This window comes from Calonectris borealis, chromosome 1, assembly GCF_964195595.1.
Source record: "Calonectris borealis chromosome 1, bCalBor7.hap1.2, whole genome shotgun sequence".
Lineage (NCBI taxonomy): Eukaryota > Metazoa > Chordata > Aves > Procellariiformes > Procellariidae > Calonectris > Calonectris borealis.
In genome coordinates this window covers 89,478,389-89,501,964 of record NC_134312.1, presented here as the reverse complement: position 1 = coordinate 89,501,964, position 23,576 = coordinate 89,478,389, and the positions used below count along the sequence as shown (strand labels likewise).

The 23,576-nt window shown below is 53.1% G+C and overlaps 1 protein-coding gene across 1 annotated transcript in view; it reads right to left on the bottom strand.

The window, feature by feature from the left end:
• Nucleotides 1-23,576, bottom strand: part of LOC142089675 (leucine-rich repeat-containing protein 58-like) — a 57,567-nt gene that overhangs the window by 11,805 nt on the left and 22,186 nt on the right. Inside the window, exons 2-4 of the mRNA XM_075166433.1 lie at nucleotides 4,381-4,527; nucleotides 4,129-4,262; nucleotides 1,261-1,397 (exon numbers count right to left, since the gene is read on the bottom strand). Of these exons, the coding sequence (XP_075022534.1) occupies nucleotides 1,261-1,397; nucleotides 4,129-4,224 (233 nt within the window). The 5' untranslated portion in view covers nucleotides 4,225-4,262; nucleotides 4,381-4,527. The remainder of the gene's footprint in view (nucleotides 1-1,260; nucleotides 1,398-4,128; nucleotides 4,263-4,380; nucleotides 4,528-23,576) is intronic.

Genomic DNA, 23,576 nt, shown 5'->3' with positions numbered 1-23,576 from the left:
GATATTCATCAGCTCACTCTCTCAGCTGCACACTGAAAAGGTCTCCTTTGCCCTCCCAGGTTCAGTAGGCAGACCCGTATTTATTTGCTGCAGTGCAAATAAATAACGCACATTCATTACAGCTTCGCTCTATCTTCAGGGGCCTAAATAATTTGGTAATCAATTAAGATGGCCACCAAATTCAGCACCGCTCTGCTTCAGTAAATCAAGTGCTTGAGACCAGGTTGCAGGTCATGCAGCTCCTGCACCGCAGCAGGCACAGGGCTCAAGATAAACCCTGACTGTACGGCGGTGATGAGCAGGACCCTCCTGACTGTACGACGGTGATGAGGAGCGTTAAGTTAACACAACCAGAGCACTGGAACAGCAGCAGCCCGGGCTGCGCACAGATGCGCCTTTCTACAAAACAACGGCACGTGGAGCACAAAGGCTTTGCCAGGTGAAGCTTGGGAGAGGGATATATCTCTATGGGGGAAGCAGCTGAGAGACCAATGGACCAATGAAGCTGAGGAGAAGGTGGCAAGGAGGCAGGTGAGACATCCAGAATTGATGAGGAAGGCTAAGCGCTGCCCAAGACAGTTTGAGCTACAAGGAATCACTGAGCCTTTCGCTTGATTTATGCTGCATTCAGGGAAGCAGGACTTCTTACATCCTTTGTGCAGACTGAGCAGCACCAGGAAAGCCTGCACTTCACCACCAGTTTCTCTCACCAATGGAGATCACGTTCCCCACCAATAGGGACAACCACCAAGATCAAAAAAGGTTAGCAATATCTTCAAACTATGAGTGGCCCAACAGCAGGAAGGATATGTGCGCACTGTGGAGAGCACGATGGCTTCGCCCACAGAGCTATGCTGCTCAAAGTGAAGCTCTCAAGACTGGGGAGTGGAGGAGGAGACCAGCTCTCTTTCTGCTCGCTCCTGTTGATGGTTTTATTGAATAGCACCTTTGGGATGAGACCATGTACTACTGCCTGTGCTACGCCGGCGGGCATCCATGCTCTGTCTTGTTCACAGCTGCCTGACTTGGGGAGGAAGGGAGCAGTCCAAGCAGGACTGTCTCCACCAGTCATCAAGACTGGCTATGATGGAGAAAGCTGCAATATCCCTGGCATTGCCCTTGCTTGCCCCATGCTGCTCCTTCAGGCCTGTACCCTCCTGATCCTTAGCCAGCCATCAGCTCAGAGCCTGGCCCTGAAGGAGCCCGACCCCGCTGCCTCAGCGCGGGGGAGCTCTCACGGCAGAAGGGGGAAGCCCCTACCTGTTTTTCCTGAAGCGAATGGTGAAGACAAGAAAGAAGAGCGCTAGTAGGACTCCTCCGGTCAGGAATGTCCACACAACTCCCAGGAGAGCAGCAGAGAAGGACGGGGAGCTCTTCCCACTGCGGTCAGAAGACGTCTGGGGAGGCAAAAGGGATGAGGAGGAAGAGGACGTCGCTGGCATGATCACTCCCACGGGTGCCCCTGCTCAGCCAGAAAGGACTCAAAACCACATCTCCCAAACCCCTCCTCATGAGCAGACACCCCGGCTCTAGACCAAGACCCGCTGGCAGGGCTAAGGAGATGTGTGTAGACAGGACACATACTCTGCCACTTGCTGAGGGCACAGGAAGAGAGGGCAGTACAGGAGCCCTCTTCTTACGGCCAACTAGCCAAATAACGTAACGAAGCCCTACAAGTGACTCATAAACCTCAGGCAGCCCGGCCCGTGGGAGAGGGGAAAATGGGCGACAGTTCCCCACTATCCTTCTCTGGAAGGAAATCTCCAGAGAAAGACCTCGTGGTACCCCAGTTTGTAGCACGCTTCTTTGGAAAGTTGGGTAGTGCATCCTTGGCTCCCTCCCTTACCCCTACACGCAGCAGATAACCAACTGGCCGGCTGACGTGACTGGGAGCCAGCAGCAGAGCTGTCAGTGCAGAAAACACAGAAAAGGGAGTGGGACAGCGTTTTTCAGACGCGTTACGGAGTGACACACCAAGCTGGGCTCCACCCGTCTCCCAGCTGGCTGGAAACTAACTTGGTCCTAGGTAGACATCAGCTGAGAACTGGCTTTGAGGGACACTCCCAAAGCGCGTATGATGGAGGCACCTCTCTCCTTGCACACAAGCGACCTTATATTTTAAATCTCCGTTTAAAAATATTCCCTGCTATCTCCCTATTAACATAGGATGGATAAAATGATCCTACGTGAAACAAGAAACCTAATTCCGCTGCGGATCTAAAATACTCCAGCATTTTTAACAGGGTGTGCATGTGTGCGTTCGTTCACACATACTACGTGTGCATGTTACTGACATCTTTTTTTTTTTCTTCAAAAAAAGCATTACTTTTACTTAACTGCTGGTGCATCCCCTTTAAGGGGAAGGAGGAGGACAGGGACTGAGCTGGGATCACACACCTCCTCACTAACTTCTCTGGTGCTAAGTCCTTTCTCAGGTATTCCAGTTCACCTCCATGCCATTTCTACGGCAGAAGACTATTTTCCCGACAGCTGCCGCTGCCCCAAACTCCCAATTCTTCCTTCAAGGTCTGAGCTGTTTCTGCTTCCAGCCTTGCTAGAAATAAATCTGCAGGGAGAAGTAAGGCAGTTGTTTTGAGCCGATGCCTCGTCTCCCTCTTCCCCAGGTGGGCTCCAGCTCCTCTGGGTGAGCAAGAACAAGGCACAGCTTGGAGAATTAAAGCCAGCACGTAATTCTTCAAACAAAAACGTGTCACTGCCACGCGAGCACGGCTGATCCACAGGCTCCTGGCAGCTCACATGCTGGTGCCACACTGGTCGCAGGGCTGCTGGGTAAGGCAAACCCCCGGCTGGGAGAGAGAGCCAGCCGGGAGCCGATGCTGCTGCTGCTGCTGCGTTATGCTGGGATACAGCTGCATGCACGGCTCAGCCCCACTTTGCAGCAGCCTGGAGGCATCCCTGGAGAGATATTCATCTCCCTCCTGCAAACTGCTCCCCACCTCCTCTTCTCTCTCCCCATCCCCTGGGGGGTCTTTTGGCTCTCTGGGAAATGAAGACCACCCCAGATGGTGGAAATGGTCAGCCCATTCGGCTGGTCGGTCCCTCTCCCCTTACACCAGGACTCGCTGTGCAAAAACCTCATCATTCGGCACGAATCAGGGCCATCTTCCCACCCGCCTGGAGCTCAGAGGGGCTGATGGGGCTGCTCGGGGCCGATAGGAGGCTGTAACGCCATCCTATTTCTGCAGCCTGCCTGGTCGAGCCTGAGGGTAACACCTGGCTTTTGCCAGTAAGGTGAGCAGGGCAGACTCAGCATCCCAGGGCCCCCACACTTCACTCCCAGCTGCATCCACCAACAGTATCTTTCCACCTCTGGCTGCTGCCGAAAGCGTTACTGCACCCTCTTCCCAGCAACCACCCAGGGATCAGAAACACCCCTGTGGTCTCCACCTTTCCTTTCCCAACACACATCCACCCACCCCGACCGCTGTTTCCCTGGATGTTGATGCTACTTGAAGTTGATGGAGCGCTTCGTTTGCCACTGAGCAGAGTAAACCCTGGCCCTAGCAGGGGGAATATTAAGTGTAAGGCTGCTGCCAGAGCCAGAGGAGCCAAGCAGCTTACGGTCTTCTAATTAAAGGCCCGTGGTCGTGCAGGACGTGGTGAAGAGCCAAGCCGGCCAAGCCTCACTGCTCCATCCAGCAGCCTCATGCGAAGCCAACTGCAACTACGTGCATCCCGGTGTCATTTCTACTGGCTTAGGGGTGGTGGTGGGGTACCATTTATTATAGATGATGACTTTTAATTAAATCCTGCTCTACTTATATTTGAAAAGCACTTTGAAGTTCCAGGGGATGGGAAAGGTCAAGGGCAGAGGAAGCCATCCCAGGCCACTCCTAAGCAGCTGTCACGCCGGCCGACACACGGTAGGGCTGCTTGACACGATTTGGCTGTCGTGGCTGCTTCCTCACCTTCTGCCTAACTGCTGGGTGTCATCTAGGCAGGGCTTGTCTTGGAGGCCATCCCAGGAGATGACAGCACGCAGCCTCTGGCTGGACCGGGATTGCTTGGTGGCTGCGCCCCTGTGCCCCCCTCTCCACCCCACCACCCAAATCCACTGCTGTGGAGCAAACCTCATGCCCCCGAGTGCTCCCCTGCCTCCGTACATACCACCGTGACAGTGCAGAGCTCCTGCAGCTGCTGCTCCTGGCTGCCAAAACTGGAGCTGCCGTCACAGAGCTCAGAGCAGTTGAATTCCGGCTCCATAGCACATCCTCAGCCGTCATCCAGCCGTACCTTCGCCCCTGATGAAAGGATGAGGGTCGGCTTTCTCCAGTGAGAAGAAGCCTTTGGCATACGCCGGATCTCCCCGCTGTCAGCAGCGTGTAGGGAAGGGGTCCGGCAGCCCAAGGCTGAGCTTACCCAAAGCGATGTGGGGCACATCCAGAGCCAGGATGGGGAGCACGCACCTCCCGGCGTCCCTTGGGGTGTCCTCTGCGGCGAGGCGAGTCAGCACAGGGCGCGGGTCCCCGCGGAGCACGGTGGCATCCCGAGCCCTGCTACGCCACCCTGCAAACCAACACGCGCCGGGGTCACGACACCCCAGTTGCAGAGCCAAAAGTGGGTGCTTGCGGGTCCGAGCCGGAGCGTGGCACCCCGGCACCCTGAGCTCGCCGCAGCTTTCCTCTACCAATGCATTTTCCCACACCGGTGCAATTTCAGGGCGTATCTTTACAGGCCCTGCCGCCGCCCCGGCAGCCACTGTTGGTTTCCTGGCATGGTCCCTTCTTCCAGCAAAGAACCAGCAAGTGAAGACCACAACAAACAGGAACAAGTGTTGCCATTGCCTAATGGGACCTAAACCCCGGCCTGGGTGAGCAGGGGAGGAGCACGCTTGAATGACACATGTACTGAAGTGTTTTGGCTGGCTGGGCCCGAGCGGCAGCCTGGCTAGCTGAGGAGCGGGCTGTTTATTAAGGAGACTTAAAAGCCCGGCACCTCCGTGCTCCCCATCCCTCCTGGTGCTCTGGCTGCCAGGTATTGTCCCCGCCTGCGCCCGCTCCCCTTGCGCCACCTTCGCCTCTGTTCCCTCTTTCGTTTCTCTTTTTGGTGGGGATTTTAATAGGCCTCATTACCATTTTAGACATGAGGTCATACTTATCCTCAAGCATCTTTACTCAATTACCATTGTCACTGATTTTAATTAGCTTCCAGCGCACGACCATAAGCAAGTCTCCCGTCGTTAGCAGCTGGGGAGGAAGCGCAATAGCTCACTCCCTATTTGCTCCTCACTACAGGTGGGAGGAAAAAAATTATCCGTATCGTGCTCCTTGGGGCTGCTCCCCGGCCGAGCATCCCCTGCGCTCACACCCTGCCCCTGGCCAGTGCTCCATCCTTTCCTGCCGCTACTCCCGACACTTTGATCTCCTCTGCTCACAAGTCCTTTCTTTGGAAAAACTCCCGTCATTATGCGAGCAAAAAAAGAGTAAATTAAAACGAAGCGTGGTCACCTGGTCTGAAACTTGCTGTTCTTCACGGGGGATAATCAAGATTCAAATGCCAGAAAAGCTATAGGCATCGTTCTCAACGCGTGTAAACTGATTTTCAGCTTTAGAGAAGTCGCTTACAAGTCCTAGCCCGAAAACCTCAGGGTCAGCGGGCCACTCGCCCAAAATTAGCAGAGCCACCTCTGAAACAACAACCGCAACTCTCCCGCTGGCAGAAGCCCCGACATACCGTGGGTCTGGACGCCATCCTGCCTGTGCCAGGACCAGCGCAAGACCAGCTCGGCGCATCCTACAAACACAATATCGCACGTTAGAGGTTTATTTTACACGCACGATAGAGGTTTATTCCAAGAGCACTGCTGCAAACCAGCTCCATCAAGCCTTCCTCTCTCTCTAGCTTGTAGCAAACCATGGTGGCATTTTCCCCACAGCAGGACCACCCTCTGGAGGTTTCCATGCCCTTCATCGCTCAGGCTGAGCGATCGGACAAGGGGTACGGCTGCAGGAGATATCCAGCCGCTGCAGCGAACACCAGGTATTGCAACAACGGTAGAAGGGCAGTGGAGAGGAGGAGACGGGCTCCAGGTGAACTCTTCAGGGATCACACTGGTAAATGAGATAGCGCCTGGAGGGGCTGCCTGCAGTGCCCGAGGAGGGGGGTAGGAGAGGGGCACTGAACCTCTGACGCCGAGAAGACCTGCAGGCAAGCGCTGCCCAGCCTCCCGAAGGGCTCGACTCCTCCCCATGCCCCCAGGGTGTGTTTAAGGACAAGGGGTCTCCCTATAACCCCTATAACCCCCTGTAACCTCCTGCCATGTCAGAGGGGGAGCCCACCTGCCAGGTGGACCGCTACCAAGGCTGGCATGAGGCCAGCAGGCACGGCCCTCCCGTGGCTCACGAATGGAGATGTTTCCACAAGGAGCATCAGTTCAGCCCCCATCCCCCCGGGAAGCCACCCCTCGGCAGAGCGCAGGACCCCTTGGGGTCTCCCCAGCCCCCACCCCACTATTCCACAAACAGCTCCCGCACAACATTGATAACAAGCCGAGGCCAATTAGCACTCATTGGTATGCAACAAAGCAAGCACTAGTATGCTTGTTGCCGAAAGGCAACAGGCATTTCCAGCCCAGCTCCTGCCTCTTGTGAGAGCCGGCAGGAACGCAGCTCCACGGCCTGGAGAGCATCCGAGTGGGACTGGTGCTGCGGGGGGCCACTGCCCTTCAGGGTGAGGTTGGGCGACAGCCGGAGGGACAGATAGCAACGTGGGTAAGAAAACACATCCTTAAAATGCAAGGGTCTCCTGAGGGCAGAGACTTGTGAGGTGTTTTGGAGTTTGTTTTTTTTTTTTTTTAAAGACCAACACGCCCACCATTTCTGGTTGATCACTTCCAGAGCAGAATCACAGAATGGTTTGAGTTGGAAGGGACTTTCAAAGATAATCTAGCCCAACCCCCCTGCCGTGGGCAGGGATCTTTCACTAGATCAGGCTGCTCAAAGCCCTGTCCAACCTTGAACACTCCCAATGATGGGACATCCACAACTTCTCTGGGCAACCTGTGCCAGTGTCTCACCACCCTCATCGTAAATAATTTCTTCCTTACATCCAACTCTTTCAGTTTAAAACTGTTACCACTTGTCCTGTCACTATAGGCCTTGGGAAAAAGCCTTTTCCTGTCTTTCTTGTAAGCCCCCTTGAAATACTGAAAGGCTGCAATAAGGTCTCCCCGAAGCCTTCTCTTCTCCAGGTTGAACAACCCCAACTCTCTCAGCCTTTCTTCATAGGAGAGGCGTTCCATCCCCCTGATCATTCTCGTGGCCCTCCTCTAGACCCGCTCCAACAGGTCCATGTCTTTCTTGTGCTGAGGGCTCCAGAGCTGGACGCAGTATCCAGGTGGGGTCTCACCAGAGCAGAGCAGAGGGGCAGAATCACCTCCCTCGACCTGCTGGCCACGCTGCTTTTGATGCAGCCCAGGATACGGTTGGCCTTCTGGGCTGCGAGCGCACATTGCTGGCTCATGTCCAGCTTTTCATCCACCAGTACCCCCAAGTCCTTCTCGGCAGGGCTGCTCTCAATCCTTTCATCACCCAAGAGGAGTTAGTTCTCATTTTCTGTGTTTGCCACTCCAGAAACATTAGGCTCCCATGTGGGTAATTTCAGAAGAAAATTCAGCTTCTAGCAAGAGGAAGGGAAAGGCTGAGGGCATTAACACCCCCTTGTGCTCCTGTTAGCCTGAGCATCACAGAGGGAAAAGGGAACCAGAGAGTGATGCCGACTGTAAGTGGAATTTACTGTCATTTGATTTTCAAACAACAGACGTGAGGGAACACCACGAGAGCAGTTTCTGACACCCCACGGAAGCAGTCACAGCATCAGGTGAAGTAAAGCCCTTGCTCAGCCCGCCGGCTCTGCTTGCCTTGTTCTCCTCCCCTTGCTGCCCTCAGTCTCTGTGGTATTACATCTACCAGCTGGTTGGGTCATAGTGGCTGATATTTGGCCACGGCTGAGCATCGGCGTGCGCGTGGACATGATCCAACAAGCCTGAAGTTGATAGGAAACAAGTGACTGGACCACAGGAAAAATATTAACACCATCATCTTCTAATGTAAAAAGGAAGCACTGACTGGTAAAACCAACATTCTGTTAAAAACAATATTCTGATAAAAGCAATTTGCGGTCATCTCAATGTTGATCTTCAGGGCCGAAAACCTGTTTCTTTAGATTCTTCAAGACCAAGATTACTTATCTACCAATGCTGAGGAACTGTAGGCTAACGCATAAATATTCCTCAAAAAAGATGCAGTTGATGAAGTCTAAATGCACATCTTGACTCTCTCAAAGTTTCTTCTTCCCTTCAAAACCTTTCTTTTGAAAAAGCAGAGGAAAAAAAGCTTAAAGAAGCTGAAAAATTGATGCAGCATGCATGGGCCCAGAGCAGGCAGAATGAACATTTCACCCCAACCGGTTCCTTTTGATCTAGCATTGAAAGAGAGACTTCTTCCCAAAGAACAAGGCGATGTCACGGCTCAGTGAATCAGAAGGTGGAAAACTGAAGACGTCAAATCGCAGGCAACAGAACAATTGCATTCAGAAATGTGGCAGTTTTTACGAGCCTTGCCATCCTGTCCGGTCATATCAGACCCGACAGAGAAATGGAACATGTACACCTCTGCGAGGGAAGAGCAGAGCACATCTGGAGAAGCACATCTGTTGGGAAGAACCTCTTGGGGAGATGGCTGTGTGGCCAGCTGCGACCGTCAGCTTTGCTGCATGCCAGAGAGACAGAGAAGAACAACCGGGGGTGCAGAGAGCAGAGCCACTCCTGCCGCCTCGGGAGCGGAGCAGGAGGACCTCGGCTCACCTATGGTGGGTCTATACTGCTACTACCACTGGTGATGGGAGATGGAGGTCTGCTGGTGGGGACCAGCCCCAGCTAGGCAGGACGCCGGGCCGCACACTTAAAACGGAAAGTCGTCTGGATAACTGTTCCAGCGAGATGAACGACACAAGACGGGGTTTTGCAATTCAGAAAACACTGGCACTTCTGAAACAGGCTCCTGCTTTTCCCTTCTGCTCTTCTTGTCCAACAAGATCCCTGCTTGTTTGACCTGAGAAACCTGCAATATTGCCAACCCCAAGGCGATCAAAAAAATCACAAGCTAGACTTACTGCAACACCCCCGCAACTGAGCTAGTTAAAAATCGTGAGTTAAAATGCACAGCATATCTGAAGCTTATTTTTAATTTATATTTAAAACTTCAGCATCTACGTTTTCACACATTCCTCTGCAAACACAAAAGGAAAAAGAAAGAAAATCAAGAAACTTTGCTCATCACATAATCCTAAAACCTGGGTTACAAAGCCTCAATCCCCGGGAACACCGGGGAGCTGCAAAGCCATCACCCTACTTCTCAGGGACTGTGCCGCGCTCTTGCTCCATCTTGCCCCTGGGATTTCCAGAGGCACCTCCAGGCCTCTCGGATATCTTCATCCCCGGCAGACAGACAGCTAGCTCACTGCACAGCCACACGATGGGTCACATCACAGGGCCCAAATCGGGTCATCTTCCCACTCAAGCAGTGTCCCTGGCTATGCTCCTGCTCTGTGTCCCACGTCCAGAGCATGGGTGGTAACCACCAGGAGCTGCAGGACCTTGCTACACACAAAGGCAGGAGATGCAGGACAACCTGCTTCTGCCTCCCAACACACAGGGAGCTCACCAGGTGACTCTGAAACCTGAAATTCTGTGTTGACTGAAGCTAGTTGCAATTTTGAAGCCTATCCATTTCTGATAGCATCTCCCACGATCATGAAGGCAATCGCTTCTGAATGCTGATCTTACCAACCACCCCAGCGCTGTGTGTCTGTCAACTGTAGGTCCCTCAGCTTGGGAGAATGGCACCAGGATGGCACATTTAGCTCTGTGTCTAGTCTTTTTAACTTTCTAATGCGGGTTAACTACCCGCCCAGCTCTTTTCAGTGCTGTGGTTTATGTTTTGAATTTAAAGAAACCTCCATGCAAAAAAAGTCATGACTTTTTTCAACCACCACGCGGTCCTGCAAGGCACCAACTCACCAGTCTCCCACCAGGGAGCTGATAAGGCTTTTAACTCTCTAATTGCTACACAATGATAGGCATGTGAGAAAGAGAGACAGACGAGACTGGAGATGCTCAAAGGCAGGAAAACTGGGAGGAAATACTGAAAGCCCGGGGGAGCTTGCCGCAGATGAGACCAACGTGACCAGAGCTGATAGGGAGGTGAGCCGAATGCCTGGAGCTGCCGCTGAGCAACCCTGTGCCACGCAGAGACCCGAGCCCACCCACGGCCCAGCTGTAGCAGCGGCTGAGCAGCAAGTGGATGAAATGAGTGTAAACCTCCAGGTTTCTGCCCCCATGAAGCGGCTGGGAGCCCAGGAGTTGGGACCCCACCGCCCGTCGTGCTAAGCTCACCCCTGTGTGGGCCAGGCGGCTCAGCAGGGCTCCCCGCACCATGCCCAGCCACAGCGGGAAACAGACAGAAACCCCTCGGAAAGCTCCTTCCCACCGAATTTAAGTGACACCATTGGAACCCCCAGGTGGAAGCCCACCTTTCTGCGGTGAATGAGAGAGGCGGTGGGGTCTCTGCTGCAAGACAGCAGCCTCACCACTCGGGGCTAAGGAGGGCACAGCTCCCCCACCAGAAGCGGGGCAGGGGACATACCCCAAGCACAGCTCTGAGAAGATGTGGTGCTGCTCCTCAGCCCTTTCCCAAGCCCAAGCCTCTGCCCCCCGGCTGGAGGCTGCAGTGCGTAACGCCCCAGCAGCCGCGCTGCACAATGAGGCCAAGCAGAGGTTTTTCACCACTTTGGGCAAAATCTTGGGGTTTCATTATTCCACAATGACTTCACCAATCATTTCATTTATTAGTGGGAGACCGCATCCATAGGTGCTGTTCTGCCTCCAGGGCAACCTCTCCATTTGTCCCCAAACCCCAGGCCAGAAAGGTCCCCATCTCAAGCACTGGGCATGTGGCGGATGACCCGAAAGCGGGGTGGCAGGGGCTGCCCCTCCAAAAACACACAGCCATTTCCATGCTGAACCGCACCTTCATCGGAAACAGCCCCGGCTGGTTGCAGGGCCAGACTGTGCGGCCACCAGGCCCTGCGCCCACAGAAACATGTCTCCTGCCCACCAGGCTGCCTGGCGCACCCAAGAAGAAGAAACATTGGAGACGTGCAAAAATCCCCAAGCATCTGCTTTGTGTTTTGCCGTCCCTGCATCCCGGGCAGCCGCTGCGGGGGCAAGTGGCAAGCCCCCGTCTGCGGGGCTGGTCAATCCTGGATCCCTGCCAGGGATGACTCCCGCATCCCTGCCCCACAGAGGCTGGCACCTTGCCACAGGACAAGGATGCTGCAGGACACCCCGTTGTGGCTGCGTGATGCTCGCACTTGCCCACTGTGAGAGCGTCCCAGCGCAGCATTGACGGGTCTCAGGGCTCAGAGCCTGGGGTCCCTGCCCATCCACATTGCCTCTGTGGCCTATATGGTCCTCTCCTGCTTCCCTCTGGCCGCAGACATGACCTCCTTCAAAAAACTGCCTTTTCCCAGGCCATTCCTATCAAATGCCACTGCTTCCCACTTTCTGCGTGCGCCCCGATACGCTGCTCTGAGGCATGGCTCAGCCCCGAGCACCGCTGGCAGCTCCAGCATCCCTTGCACCATCAGCTCCCTCTGCCTTCAGGGTGTTTGCACCAGCCTGATGAACTGCAATGGGCTAAACAGCTTTACGGGAAGGTGCAGCCTGCAATTTTTTCCTCTCTTAACTGTACTATCTTTAGTGAGACGCCATTAAGAAGAGGTAGAAAAGCCTGATGATTTAGTATTTTGATTTACAAGAGAGATCTACATTGTGGTTGAGGTGTGTATGACTTAATTAAAAAGCAGAGGCTCACCGCCACTGAAGCTGTTCGCTGCTGAGCTATCAAACGCAGAGGAGGAAGAGGCCGCAGAGGGGATATTTTCATAAAGTTACATTTCAGATCAAGCCTATGCCCTCAAGAGCTCTGCGTTTCACAAGCTGGCAGAAAGGCACAGTTCATGCAATCAGATACCGGCCCCTCGCAGCACCAGCTTGTGTTTTCACAAGCAGGGCTAGGACGGCCAGACAGCCACAAGAACGGGGACAGTTGCTAACCCAAACAAGGTTGGCATCTTTTTTCTTTCTTTTTTTTTCTTTTAAATTTGGCAGGATTTTGGAAATCAAGTGACATATTGTATCCCTGAAAGAGGAGGCAGAACGTAGCGCCGCAGCTCTTTCACCTTGCCCCTGCTGACCGAGCAGGAGGGAACATTTCCCCTTAGGAGTCAGATTTAATTCAAGGCTCTGAAAGCCGGAGATGTCCACAGCTCATCTATCTCACCTCCCGGGTGCCACAGGCTGCTGAACTGTACGCAGTGGTCCCTTGCTCAGGTTTCTTGTCCCTTTGCCGGGACACTCCGTCAAGGGACAGGGCCACATCAAGGTTTCCACGAGGTCCGCCTGCCGGGGCTCTCCGCAGAGGCTCGCTCAGGGGTTGAGAGGTGCAGCTCCAGAACTGGAGGCGCAATTGAATCTGGGTGGAAAGCGCTACTTGTAACCTGTGCAAGCACAGGGGTCACAAAAGAGAGGGGTACGCAGTGCCCCAGCACCAGGCAGGTGAGGCGATATGGCAGATATATCAAGGATGCATACAAAACACCAGCTGCAACTCAATGCTGACAGCTCCTGGTTACCAGGGATCCAGTTTCCTTGGCCTCCTCCCTGCCCTCTCAGGCTGCAGACCACCTGTGGGGCAGCGGAAAATCCGGGTCTGGGTGAGGGCTCCATGAGCCGCCCTCCCCGAGACATGCCCGAGCCCTGGGGTGCTCGTGATGCTCAACTCAGCAGCCGAGCAGGAGCAAATGTACTGGATCCTGGAGTGCTTCCCAAGGGGCTCGCACCTCTAGCACGCAGGGACAGGACCGTGGATCCAGCACTGAAGGGGCACACGGGTCCCTCTCTTTCCGTCTCCCCCGAGGGGGCAGGTTGCACCGTGGGGTTGGTTGCAACCTTTCCTCCCCCCAAATTAAACTCTGCAACGCATGCAGCTTGCCCAGGTAGCAGCGCTTTCGTTAGAACAAACTAACCAGCGCTGCAACTTCACATCTTTGCATCCTGCAAGACGGCCCTTTTTCTATCGCAAAGTGCCGGCAGGCTCCCACTCCCACAGCCTCCTTCTACAGCGCTGCTTGGAGCGGCTGGGACGGTGTTTTCTAGAGAGCTACAAACACCGGCACAAGTCCGCCACCATTTCGAGCTGAGGGGTGTACTCTGGGCACCGCCAAGCCAGTGAACGGCAAAGGGGGAGCGCTCCATCCCCACAATGCGACCCCAAACCTGGCTGCCGGCCACCACCCACCCCCTGCCGCGGAGTGCGAGCGCTCGGGGTGCCGCCACGCTTTCCCTCCGGCATCTGCCAGCCCAGCCCCACGGCCTCGCTGCTGTGGGGGTCTCGCCGGGCTGCACCCACGGCACGGGGAGCAAAACACTCCAAAGCAACGCGCTTCGGGGTAGAAAAGCAACTCGGGAGGTAAACGGCACCCCTCGTCTCAGCCACCCCGCTCTGCTACCGCAGGACCGGCCGGAGCGGGGCAGCCCCATCCACCGCTGCCCGCCTCCCTCTCCCCAACACCGCCGAGCCCCCGACCCACCTGCGGGGACGGCACCCGGGCCCGGAGTACAGACCTGCGGGGCTGGGCTGCGAGCGCCTGGCTGCGCCCTCACCGGCCGGGCCGGACCGGGCTGGGGCGGGACGGGTCGGGGAGCGGAGCAGCGCCCGCCGCCCGGGGACGCGGAGCTCCGCGCCGGCTGCCGCCCCGCAGCTCCCCGGCTCGGCCCGGCCCGGCGGAGGCGGGCGGCGGGGAGGGGCCGGGGCGGCCGCACTCCTCCCGCCTGCCCGGCGCGGCGGGGCTCCGGCCCCTTTTCCGTCTGACCCGGGACAAAACTTTTCAGCAGCGGGGAAAAACCCGGGGCCGGGGGCTGTCCCGGCGGGGTTGGACCCCGCTTCACACCGGCCGCCTTCTCCCCCAGGTTGTCATCGCGCCTGCTTCGTACAACAGCAGTGTCACTCCCTCCCAAAAACAACCCCCGTGCCCAGAGCTGGGGCGAGCGGGGACCCCACCGGCACAGCCCGCCACCCCTCCGGCCCCGTCTGACCTGACCCCGACGCCGCATCCCGTTAGCCCCACGGTCCGTCCCGCTGCCCCACGGCAATGCCCGTGTCCCGTCCCTGCCCCACCGCTGCAGGTGGGGACGCAGCCCAGCCGGTAATAAGCCGCCTCGCTCGGGTGCTGCCTGCAGCTGAGGCAGCACAAAAATCCCACGTCTGTGGCAAAACCGGCCGGAGAAGGTGAGTAAATGCGAGGGTGGCCAGCCTTGCGCTCCATGACCTGCTTGTGCAGCCCCATGGCTAGTGGTAGCCAGCGTGACTACTGCAATAGGTATTTCTGCGTGAGCAACACTCAGCATCACGTGGGCAGACCCACCACCGCTCTCAGCATCCCCGAGCTGCCCATTTCCCTCTCCTGCCTCCCACAGCCCTGACGCCCTCGTTAACTTCTTGCTCTCTCCCCACAAGACATCCACTCAGTTTTACTGGATTTTCTTCCCCAGCTCCGAAAGCCAAAAGCTATTCTCTCCTGCAAGCACCAAAGTTTCTCTCCCAGCCTGCAGCAAAGTGCCAGGCACTACTGGGAAGAGTTGCTTGCAGAAAGGCAATATGGCCGTGCAGGTTTTCTCTCTTTATACACTTCTGTTTACCTCATTATCTGACACTGCCAGGCCTTGGTGCGAACGGAGCTCATTTTTCACTCCTGCCCATTCCCAAACCCGCAGAGCCGTGGACCAGACGCAGCCTTGGTCCAAATGGGAGCAGAGAGGTTTGCGCAGCCCAGTTAAGCACGCTGTGCCACGCAACGCTGTCGTAAACACCTGGACCCATTAGTTCCCCAGCCCAGTAAAAGCATCCAGTTTGCAGCCACCAGTTCTGGTAGCAGCTCCCACTCCCTTTTACTAGATTTGACTGATGTCCCAGATGAGAAAGTGGGGAAGATGCAGCCGGACCCCTCCATTCCCTTTTCCCATCCTCCTCCGAGGGAAAACAGAGGCACGTGCCCTTCTCCAGGCAGTCTAACACATCACCCACTGGAAAGCGTTTTCCAGCCTGGGCACCGGTGGGTGACGAAGGCAGATGTGTCAGGGGTCAGTCCTGGACCTGGAGCTGCTGGTGGGGCGGAGGGTCATGTCCAGAGCTAGGAGCCTTCTTCCTGTCATGTTCAAAGGAGAATGAAAAAGCCCCTTGGAAAGCCTTGAGAGACCAAGGCCCAGCTCTGGTGCCAGCAGTCTGAAAGCTGGAGGCCCTAACGTGGATTAAATCTGTATTTTGGCACTGGAAGCAGCACCTTGATTGGCAGAGGCACAGCGCATCTGCAGCTCACAGTGGCTGTGATGAAGGTCCCCCCATATCTCAATATCTCTTGAAATCCGATCTCTTTTAAAACATGCAGGCTCTTAGACTGGACTTACCAATCTGGTCTCTGCCTCTGTAAAACCAGGATCATAATCCGAAACGTCTCACAGCGGGGAGGGAGGGGAGAGGAGTGGGAGCCTGACTGTTCACACAGAAACAGGAGCTAGGTGCCTTATTTCTGGTTCCTCCCAATGCTAACAGAAAGCGCTCGTGTTGCCCCACTGACTCATGCTTATTACTAAGCTCCTTGTAAACAGCGATAACAAGAAATCGCCGCTTTGTGCGTGCTTCGGTTTTGCTCCTGAGTTTAGCTCTCAAAAAAATCAAAGCTCCGGGGGTATTGACATTTCCCTGGCAACTGTTATAGATGCGTGCACGTGCGTCACCTCTTATTCCTCACCCAGCAGAAGCGGGACCGCGACCTCACCCCGGCGAGCTCTGAAGCCCTCCAAGGGCTGGGGCGTCCCCCCGGTTGTCACTTGGCGTTGTCAAACAACAGGCGGCTGCAGTCAGGATGTTAGGGACTCCGGGAAAAAGCCAGGGTGTTTTGTCTGGAGGCAGGAAAGCGTGTGCTGCGCTACCGAGGAAAGATTTGTGCTGCCGGGCAGGCAGGAACAGGGGTCCGGAGAAGCGCGGGTGAGGGCAGAAAGCCCATCGTTAAGGTGAGTTGTGTTATTATCTCTGCAGGGACGAGGCCCCTTTCATCCCAAAGGATCCTGCTGTGCCTAGAGAGCAGTCGGTAACCCCATGTTGGGAACATATCACCCCACGCCAGGCTATAACTGGAGCCCAGCAGCGGCGTGGCTCAGCCTGGGTCCTAGGAAGGAAAAGCAAAAGCTGAACTGGGTTGAAATTGCCGGGGGAGGCAGGATGGAGTTTTCTCCAGCTGTTTTCCACGGCTTGGCCTGGCTCAGCACCCGCTCTTTTTAAACATCTTGTTGAAAAGTTAGACTGCAGAGCTACCCAGAGGGGTTCAGTGTCCATCACAACACTGCCCGATAGGAAGGATAAACCACCAGCTCACACCTCTTCACTGCTCCTCTGGCTCTTCATCCCCAGCATCTCGTTCATCCTGCGCGGAGCTATTTACACGTTATGCCTGCTGGATCCTTCTTGGGAGTTGGATCCTTCTTGAGACAGAGCATCTCTTTTTGGAGGTATGGCCCATGCCATTTACTCCAAGATGCGTACAATGATTTTATATTTACTTCAAGTTTACTGTTGAAAAAAGTGGGGTTGGAGCTGATTTTTGTGGAACTAGACCCCCTACTTGCCAGTCGTTAGCAGTAGCACCTCTCTTCTGGGGTCTGGCAAGCAGCAGGGTTTCAGCCCATTTAACACATACGTGTTGACCATCCTCAAGATCACATTCAACCAGAGTGTCGCACAGAGCAACATCAAAACCGGCCTCTATTTGAACTATGGCTTTTGGTCATCCACTAAACTGTTTCTAAGCAACTCACTTTTCAGTCAAATTTCACTAAATTTGTCTAGGTTTTCTTCAGGACAAACTGCAAATTATATTTTCTTCGCTTTTGGGGAAAATTAGTCTCTTTGAAAATCCAAATTCATATATGACTACCTACAATTGCCCTGACTTTGCTCACGTTGATTGTAATGAGGCAACTAACTGCTGGTAGCTCAGCGACGAATTCTTCTTTACCCATCACCGTGAATGTGAAAGGGAGACAGCGCGTGCTGGATGGATGCATCCTCTGCTGGGAAATTATCATCCAGCACACTTAGAAACTCTCATGAGGCTTGGCTGTGGCCTGCAGGCAATCTCCACAGATGTGTCCCAGAATTAAATTCTCTATGCAAATATAGCTTTCTTTTCACACGTTGCAAATAAGCCTGTAGAGAGACATCCATCCTGGGCCTCGTTTGACAAGGTAGTCAGTTACACACACGGGCGTGCACAGAGCACTCCCTCTTGGGCTTCACTAATTAGTGCATTGATCTACATACAGTCTGCTCCGAGTCACCCCTCATTCTAAACCAGGTAATGTTGCCATTAGCACAAAGCACCACCCTTATCTCTTTCACTCGCTATCTCTTTTTTCAGCACGCGGTAGCCAGCAGCTGTAACATCTCCGTTAAAGAAAGCATCTGGCCTCACTTAGGCAATACCAGTTTTGTCCAATTCATTCTTAAAAGTGAAACTTTTTCACTTTTTCCTCTTATTGATGAAGTTTCTTATTCTGCAATTTAGACAACTGATTATTTTCTTCTTTTCACATACCCGCTTAGTCCATGGTCCCTTGAGTTTAAATTGTTGAAGCTTTTGCCCATTTGAAGATGAAAACATCCTGCCTTTTCCAGCCCATTTCCAGGCCGTGGGGCTGGGCGCTGGGCTTTGGACAGGCAGGCCCTCCCGTAGCACCACTCTGTCCCCACAGACCAGGGCTGCGTGCCCCACACAACGCAGCCTCTCAGCAAACACCAGCCACTGCTTCGACCTCCAGGAGCTTCTATCATCTCCTCCAGCTTGCAGGAACAGGATCTTTGAGATGACCACTTGGACTTTCTTCTACTTTTCTGAGGTTCCTGAAGTCTTGAATAATCTCTTGCTATTCCCACACAGTAGAATCATAGAATAGTTTGGGTTGGAAGGGACCTTTAAAGGTCATCTAGTCCAACCCCCCTGCCATGGGCAGGGACATCTTCAACTCAATCAGGTTGCTCAGAGCCCCATCCAACCTGACCTTGAATGTTTCCAGGGATGGGGCATCTACCACCTCTCTGGGCAACCTGCTCCAGTGTTTCACCACCCTCATTGTAAAAAATGTCTTCCTTACATCTAGTCTAAATCTACCCTCTTTTGGTTTAAAACCATTCCCCCTTGTCCTGTCACAACAGGCCCTGCTAAAAAGTTTGTCCCCATCCTGTTGGCTTTGTGACCCTTCCTAACTCCTCTTCATCCTTCTTAACGGAAGCTGCCAATTATAGTTGCTTGCCTTGTTAAGGCAACTGGGGACATGTGTGGGCCACTCTTGCAAATTGAGCCAAAAAGCTGCACTCAGGGAGGCTCCCACTGCTCCCTCCATTCCTCCCAATACCTGCTGGAAGACTGTCCATTCCGATGGTGAAATCTCTGCCCGAAGTTAAGTACAGCTGAGGACAGCAGTACGGACCAGGTCACGTTCCCTCTCAAGCCTATTTTCTATGCTTCCGTGAACTGCTTTGGGATGACTTTGTAACTCACTCCTGCCACAGCAAATTATTAGGCCAGCTAGTGCTGCTCCATCCAGGGCAAGGAAAAAAAAACGCCTTCTTTATAACACACGGCCCTGCATCTTCCCAGATTTGAAATAATCTCTCAGAAAGATGATCTTACAATCTTTGTATGTTTGATGTGGACCCCACTGTTGCTAGGTGGAAAAGCCAAGATCTTAGGAGTGACTCAGGTGAGGACAGGAACAGGAAAAAGTGGGGAGAACCAGAGGAATCCAAGGAAAGACTTTAAGAATATGGTGGAAGAAAATCCAGTGCCATGAGACCCACATCTCCTTGTAAGCAAACGCTATGGCACTTAGAACACGTCCAGGGCAGGAGCGTCAGCTCCAGCGTGGTTTCCACCGTGCTTACAACTGAAGCTCACTCCCACTGGTGAAAACTGGTTTGCTAGCAACACCCTACTCATCCTGCCTGTCTCTTATGCAAAATAAGGCTAATCTGAGATTCACCTGACAGGGGATCAGGTCAGGAAGTCACGGAAGGCTTGGGCCTGAGACATGACCTCCTTCCAGCCACCCTTTGGCTAGTTCCCTGTAAGAAAGGAGCTGGTGCTTGCTGCCGGTGGAAAGGCTGGTCTACTTCAACTCTCCCTCCTTTCTGCTCCAGCCGTTAAGCAGATCCATGGGGTGTTAAAAACCCTCTGTGAAGACTTTCTGCACCCCGCCAGTGGCAAGGCTGGATGGGATCAGCCCGCCTGCGGACGGGGCAGGGGGGCTGGGTCTGCCGCCAGAGCAGGGCAGCCGGATGGAGCAAATCCACTGTCGGTCTGTCGGATGTGGGAGAGAGGTTGCCAAACTTCTGTAAGTTGGTTTCCCACACGCTTTCTAATTGTTATTTTTTGGGGATGGCGTCAGGAGCTTATGAATTAGGTACCGTGTCAAGGAAAAGGGAGCCAGGGCAGGGTTTCTGAGAAAGCAGCAGGCTGACCCTACGCCACAATGTGTAGCCAGTGTGCAAGGGAATTCAAGGGAGGCTGAGACCGAGCGTTCTGGTGGGGGAGGCACCAAGCCCTATCTGGCTCTGGCAAACAAGGATGTTCATACAGATTTGGTCCCAGGACTCCAAGACAAACGATTGCCTCATCTTTGATCAGATCCTCTCCAACCAGTTAGGACCATTCCCATTTTGAGAGTGATATCCTAAGGGAACAAGGCTTATTCGCTGCACATGTTTGTCTGTCCAGCATCCCCTCTTCACCAACAATTTTTAAACCACCTGGCAAATTGCAACAAATTTAACAGTGAGCTGGGAGTCTCAAAGCTATTAAGTTTCTACAAGTCCCAGTGGCTGGACAGGGAGAGAGAAACCTGGTGAATCATTCCCTCTCCCACTCCAGCACAGGGAAGGAGCATGTGGACAGCCTTTATTAGACATCAGCGAATCCCTTTCACAGGGATAGGGTCAGGCAGAATCACACCTTATGGCCAACGAGAAGGTCTGCTGGTGGGAAGACAGGGCATCCTCAACTGAGCTGCCCAGAGAATGACATGTTTTCTTTACCATAATGTAGAAAATAAGGGAAAAAATCCAAAGAACCAAGCGGTTTTCTCCTTGTTTTTTCTATTTGTATTTTCCATTGGAAACTTGGTTTTCATCAGTCCCCATTTTTGGTGAGTGAATGACTAATGTCCTTCAAGGCTAGGTGGTGCTTCAGTGAAAGACCACGCCTGAGTGCCACACGTCAGAAAAGACTGCGGAGGACTGAGCTCCCGAGGGACCCGCCGGGGTTTGCCCCAGCCCGAGCGCATGCTGACACGGGATACCAGGCGTTCAGCTCATTTTAGGTAAGGGACTGGTCATGCCAGATGCAGTCAATAAGCCTGCCCACTCTTTCCTCTCATACCGAGTCCCAGAGTAGGATTTTTATTAAAGGTTTAGCATGACCTGGAACCCAGGAGAAGCATTCAGCCTCTTTGATGCTAATCTGAACCACCAAACCTTTTGAGGTTCACTTAGTGCTGCCAGCAACACCCAACGCCAGCCGTGATTAGTGGTCTCCTGGGAGGTATCTCAGCCTCTTAGGATTTGACAGGGACACAATAAAGTCTGCAGTGGAGCCGAGTTTCAGCTGTGCCCGTCTGCTAAATAACAGGTGGTAAATGATAGTTTCCTTCAATTGTAGCAATTCGTGACTACTCATGAAGTCATAAAATGACCTCACCTCAGTTATTCACCATGTTCTTTCTTCTACCTGGCACGGTGAAGATGTTTTTCTTTCTAACAATAGAGAATAAAAACAAAAACAAACCCCTTTCTATTAATGCAGATCTAACGCACATGCAGTGCGCAACAGAAGCATCCCTCGTTTCTGGCTCTAGCTGCCACATCTGAAGCATTTTTCCTTATAAGAGTTGGAAGGACAGGCCACCGCCTTCCTTTTAAGGCGGTCCCTTGTCACAGCAGGGGCCTGGGACTCGTCTCCCTGGCTGCTAAGCACTCTGCTGCCAGGCAAGGACAGCACATCCCTGATTCCGGATCCTCACAGTCAAGGAAAACCCTTGCTCCTGGCAGCCCTCAGAGACAAAGACTTCAGTCTGAGCCCGAGGCCGACAACCACGTGGAGCAGAGGGTGTTGGTGGGAGATGTTCATCACTCGGTGTTTGTTCCCGAGGCCGGCGGGCGCGTGTTGAATGAGGAGGTTCCCACGTCCACCCTGAACGGGCAACCCTGGCGCAGAGACCAGCTGGCTGCGAGCTCACCCTCCCCCGTGGGGACAGCTACGGCGCACTGGGGGCAGCGGTGGAAGGTGGTGTTTCTGGGCTTACTAGGAGGAGGAAGAGGAGGCAAGAAGAAGAAAGAGAGAAGGAAGAAAGGCCACCAACAAGCACTGTGGAAAAGCACGTCCGTGCGAGTGGGGATCCTTGGCAGAGTGGATATATGTGCTGGCTGCCAGAGAAGGGACTGCAATCTGCCAGTCAGGAGAAGACCAGTATGTCCAAAGAGCAGCAAGTGCAGAGATGGTGAGCGGCATGGAGAGGGAAAGGCAGCTGAAGGGAGGGTTGCTGTGGAGTTCCTCCGTGCCCAGGATATAATATTCATTTATGGCCCCAACACAAGACGTTGGACAATGAACTTACGTGGTGGAGAGGACAAGCACATCCTGCAGAAAGAATAGGTTGAGCTTTAGGACTTGAGTAACAGTGGCTGAACGACATTAATCACTACTGGTTTTAAGGGGCGTACTTTAAGATAGGCCACAAAGCTGTTGTAGGCCAGGAGTTCGTCAGCTGAAGGTAACAGAGAAAGTGGAGCAAGAACAGGAGGAGGAGCGATGACTGAGAAACAACAAGGCAAATGCAAGCCTGGCATGCAAGGAAACAATTGTTTCTTACTCTTTGTAAAAGCTGGCACAAACAAATTTTAAAAGCGGAACTATTGTTTCAAATGCATCTTTGCAGCAGCTTTCCGTGGATGCGCAACACCCGACTTAACAACCGCTTAAGTACATCTTACCCTTGATGGGCACTGACCTAAATATGCCCACATTTTACACCTGAAATACAAGTCATATGATAGATTTTCCACGGCCTTTAAAGTTATTTTGAGTCAAGGACATGGACCTCAAAAATCAGATCTCTAGTACAGAATTTTTAACTAAGCTTTGAAGCACTTTGATAAATAAGCTCACCGCTTTGTTACCACTAAGAAACTCAAAGCAGCGACTGCAGATTTCTTTACCCCAACATTCAGAAACTGAGATGGGAAAATATTTTATGACCCACAACAGTTTTTGCTTGCTGTCATTTAAAAGCGTTATGATCACAGGCTTCATAGAGTGACACGCACCAGCCCTGACGTTGTGAACTCCTCAGTCTCGCTGAAGGTTTTGAAAGCCATTCATCATGGGCTGCTTTAAAAATAAAAGAAACACACCTTTATTTTCTTAACAAAAAAAAAAAAAAAAGAAGAGGATGCCTTTGAAAAAGTTTCTAACTAGATGTTTGCCAATGAAATTTGCATAGAGAAGACACTTATTACTGAATAAAAGATCATGAAGACAAGACATTTGTCAGCTTTTTTCACTCTGGAGAATTATGAAAAAAGTTCATGATAAAAGCAACAGGACTTTCAAGTTTGAAAAGGTTGTTCCTGTAAAAGGAAAGGGGGGAGGAGAAGAGAAAGTCACTGCTGAAATGGTTGGGCTGCCATGTAAAATTCAATGCCAGGTGGAAACCTCTCAGATCTGGGATGTTCAGGCACGTTACGACGAGGAGAAACCATGGGCAACGGAGGATTTTTTTATCCCTCTAACCAGAAGTGCCAGCATTGACGTCTTCTCATAAAACACCAACTCAGCTTCTGCAATGGTTAGTTAAACCCAAGGGTGTACCAGGTTTCTGGGAAGTAGGCTTGAGAAAATACATTATCCTGGCACCTGGGGCAGTAGCAAAAGATGACTGGAACAGTCTTTTCAAATGCCATTTCAGCCGTTCTCTTGCCAGGCTATTACTCTGGACTTCAGGAATTAATGCACTGCATGAACAAAGTTACCGCGGACCCATACCCATCTCCTGTGGTTGCCTGGACCAGGACTACAACCCTTACAGTTGTCTGGAGAGCCTTTGGAAGGTTGAAAAGGTTTTCCACTGGTGACGCACCAGCCATCACCTTAAGGATTTGCTGGGTCATGATAACCATGAACCTCCTCATCATCCCAGATATTACCGGAGGATTCATCTGTCGGTACATTAATATGATCAATGTGAAATAACTATTTGTGAGGCATATTTCCATATTCCTAACTTGCTACATCCCTATTCACGTACCTTTACACATGACGAAGTATGTTCTGCCTCTATCCGTCGGCCCCGTATCACACCACCATTGCTATTTAAGTAGTGTCAGACCAGA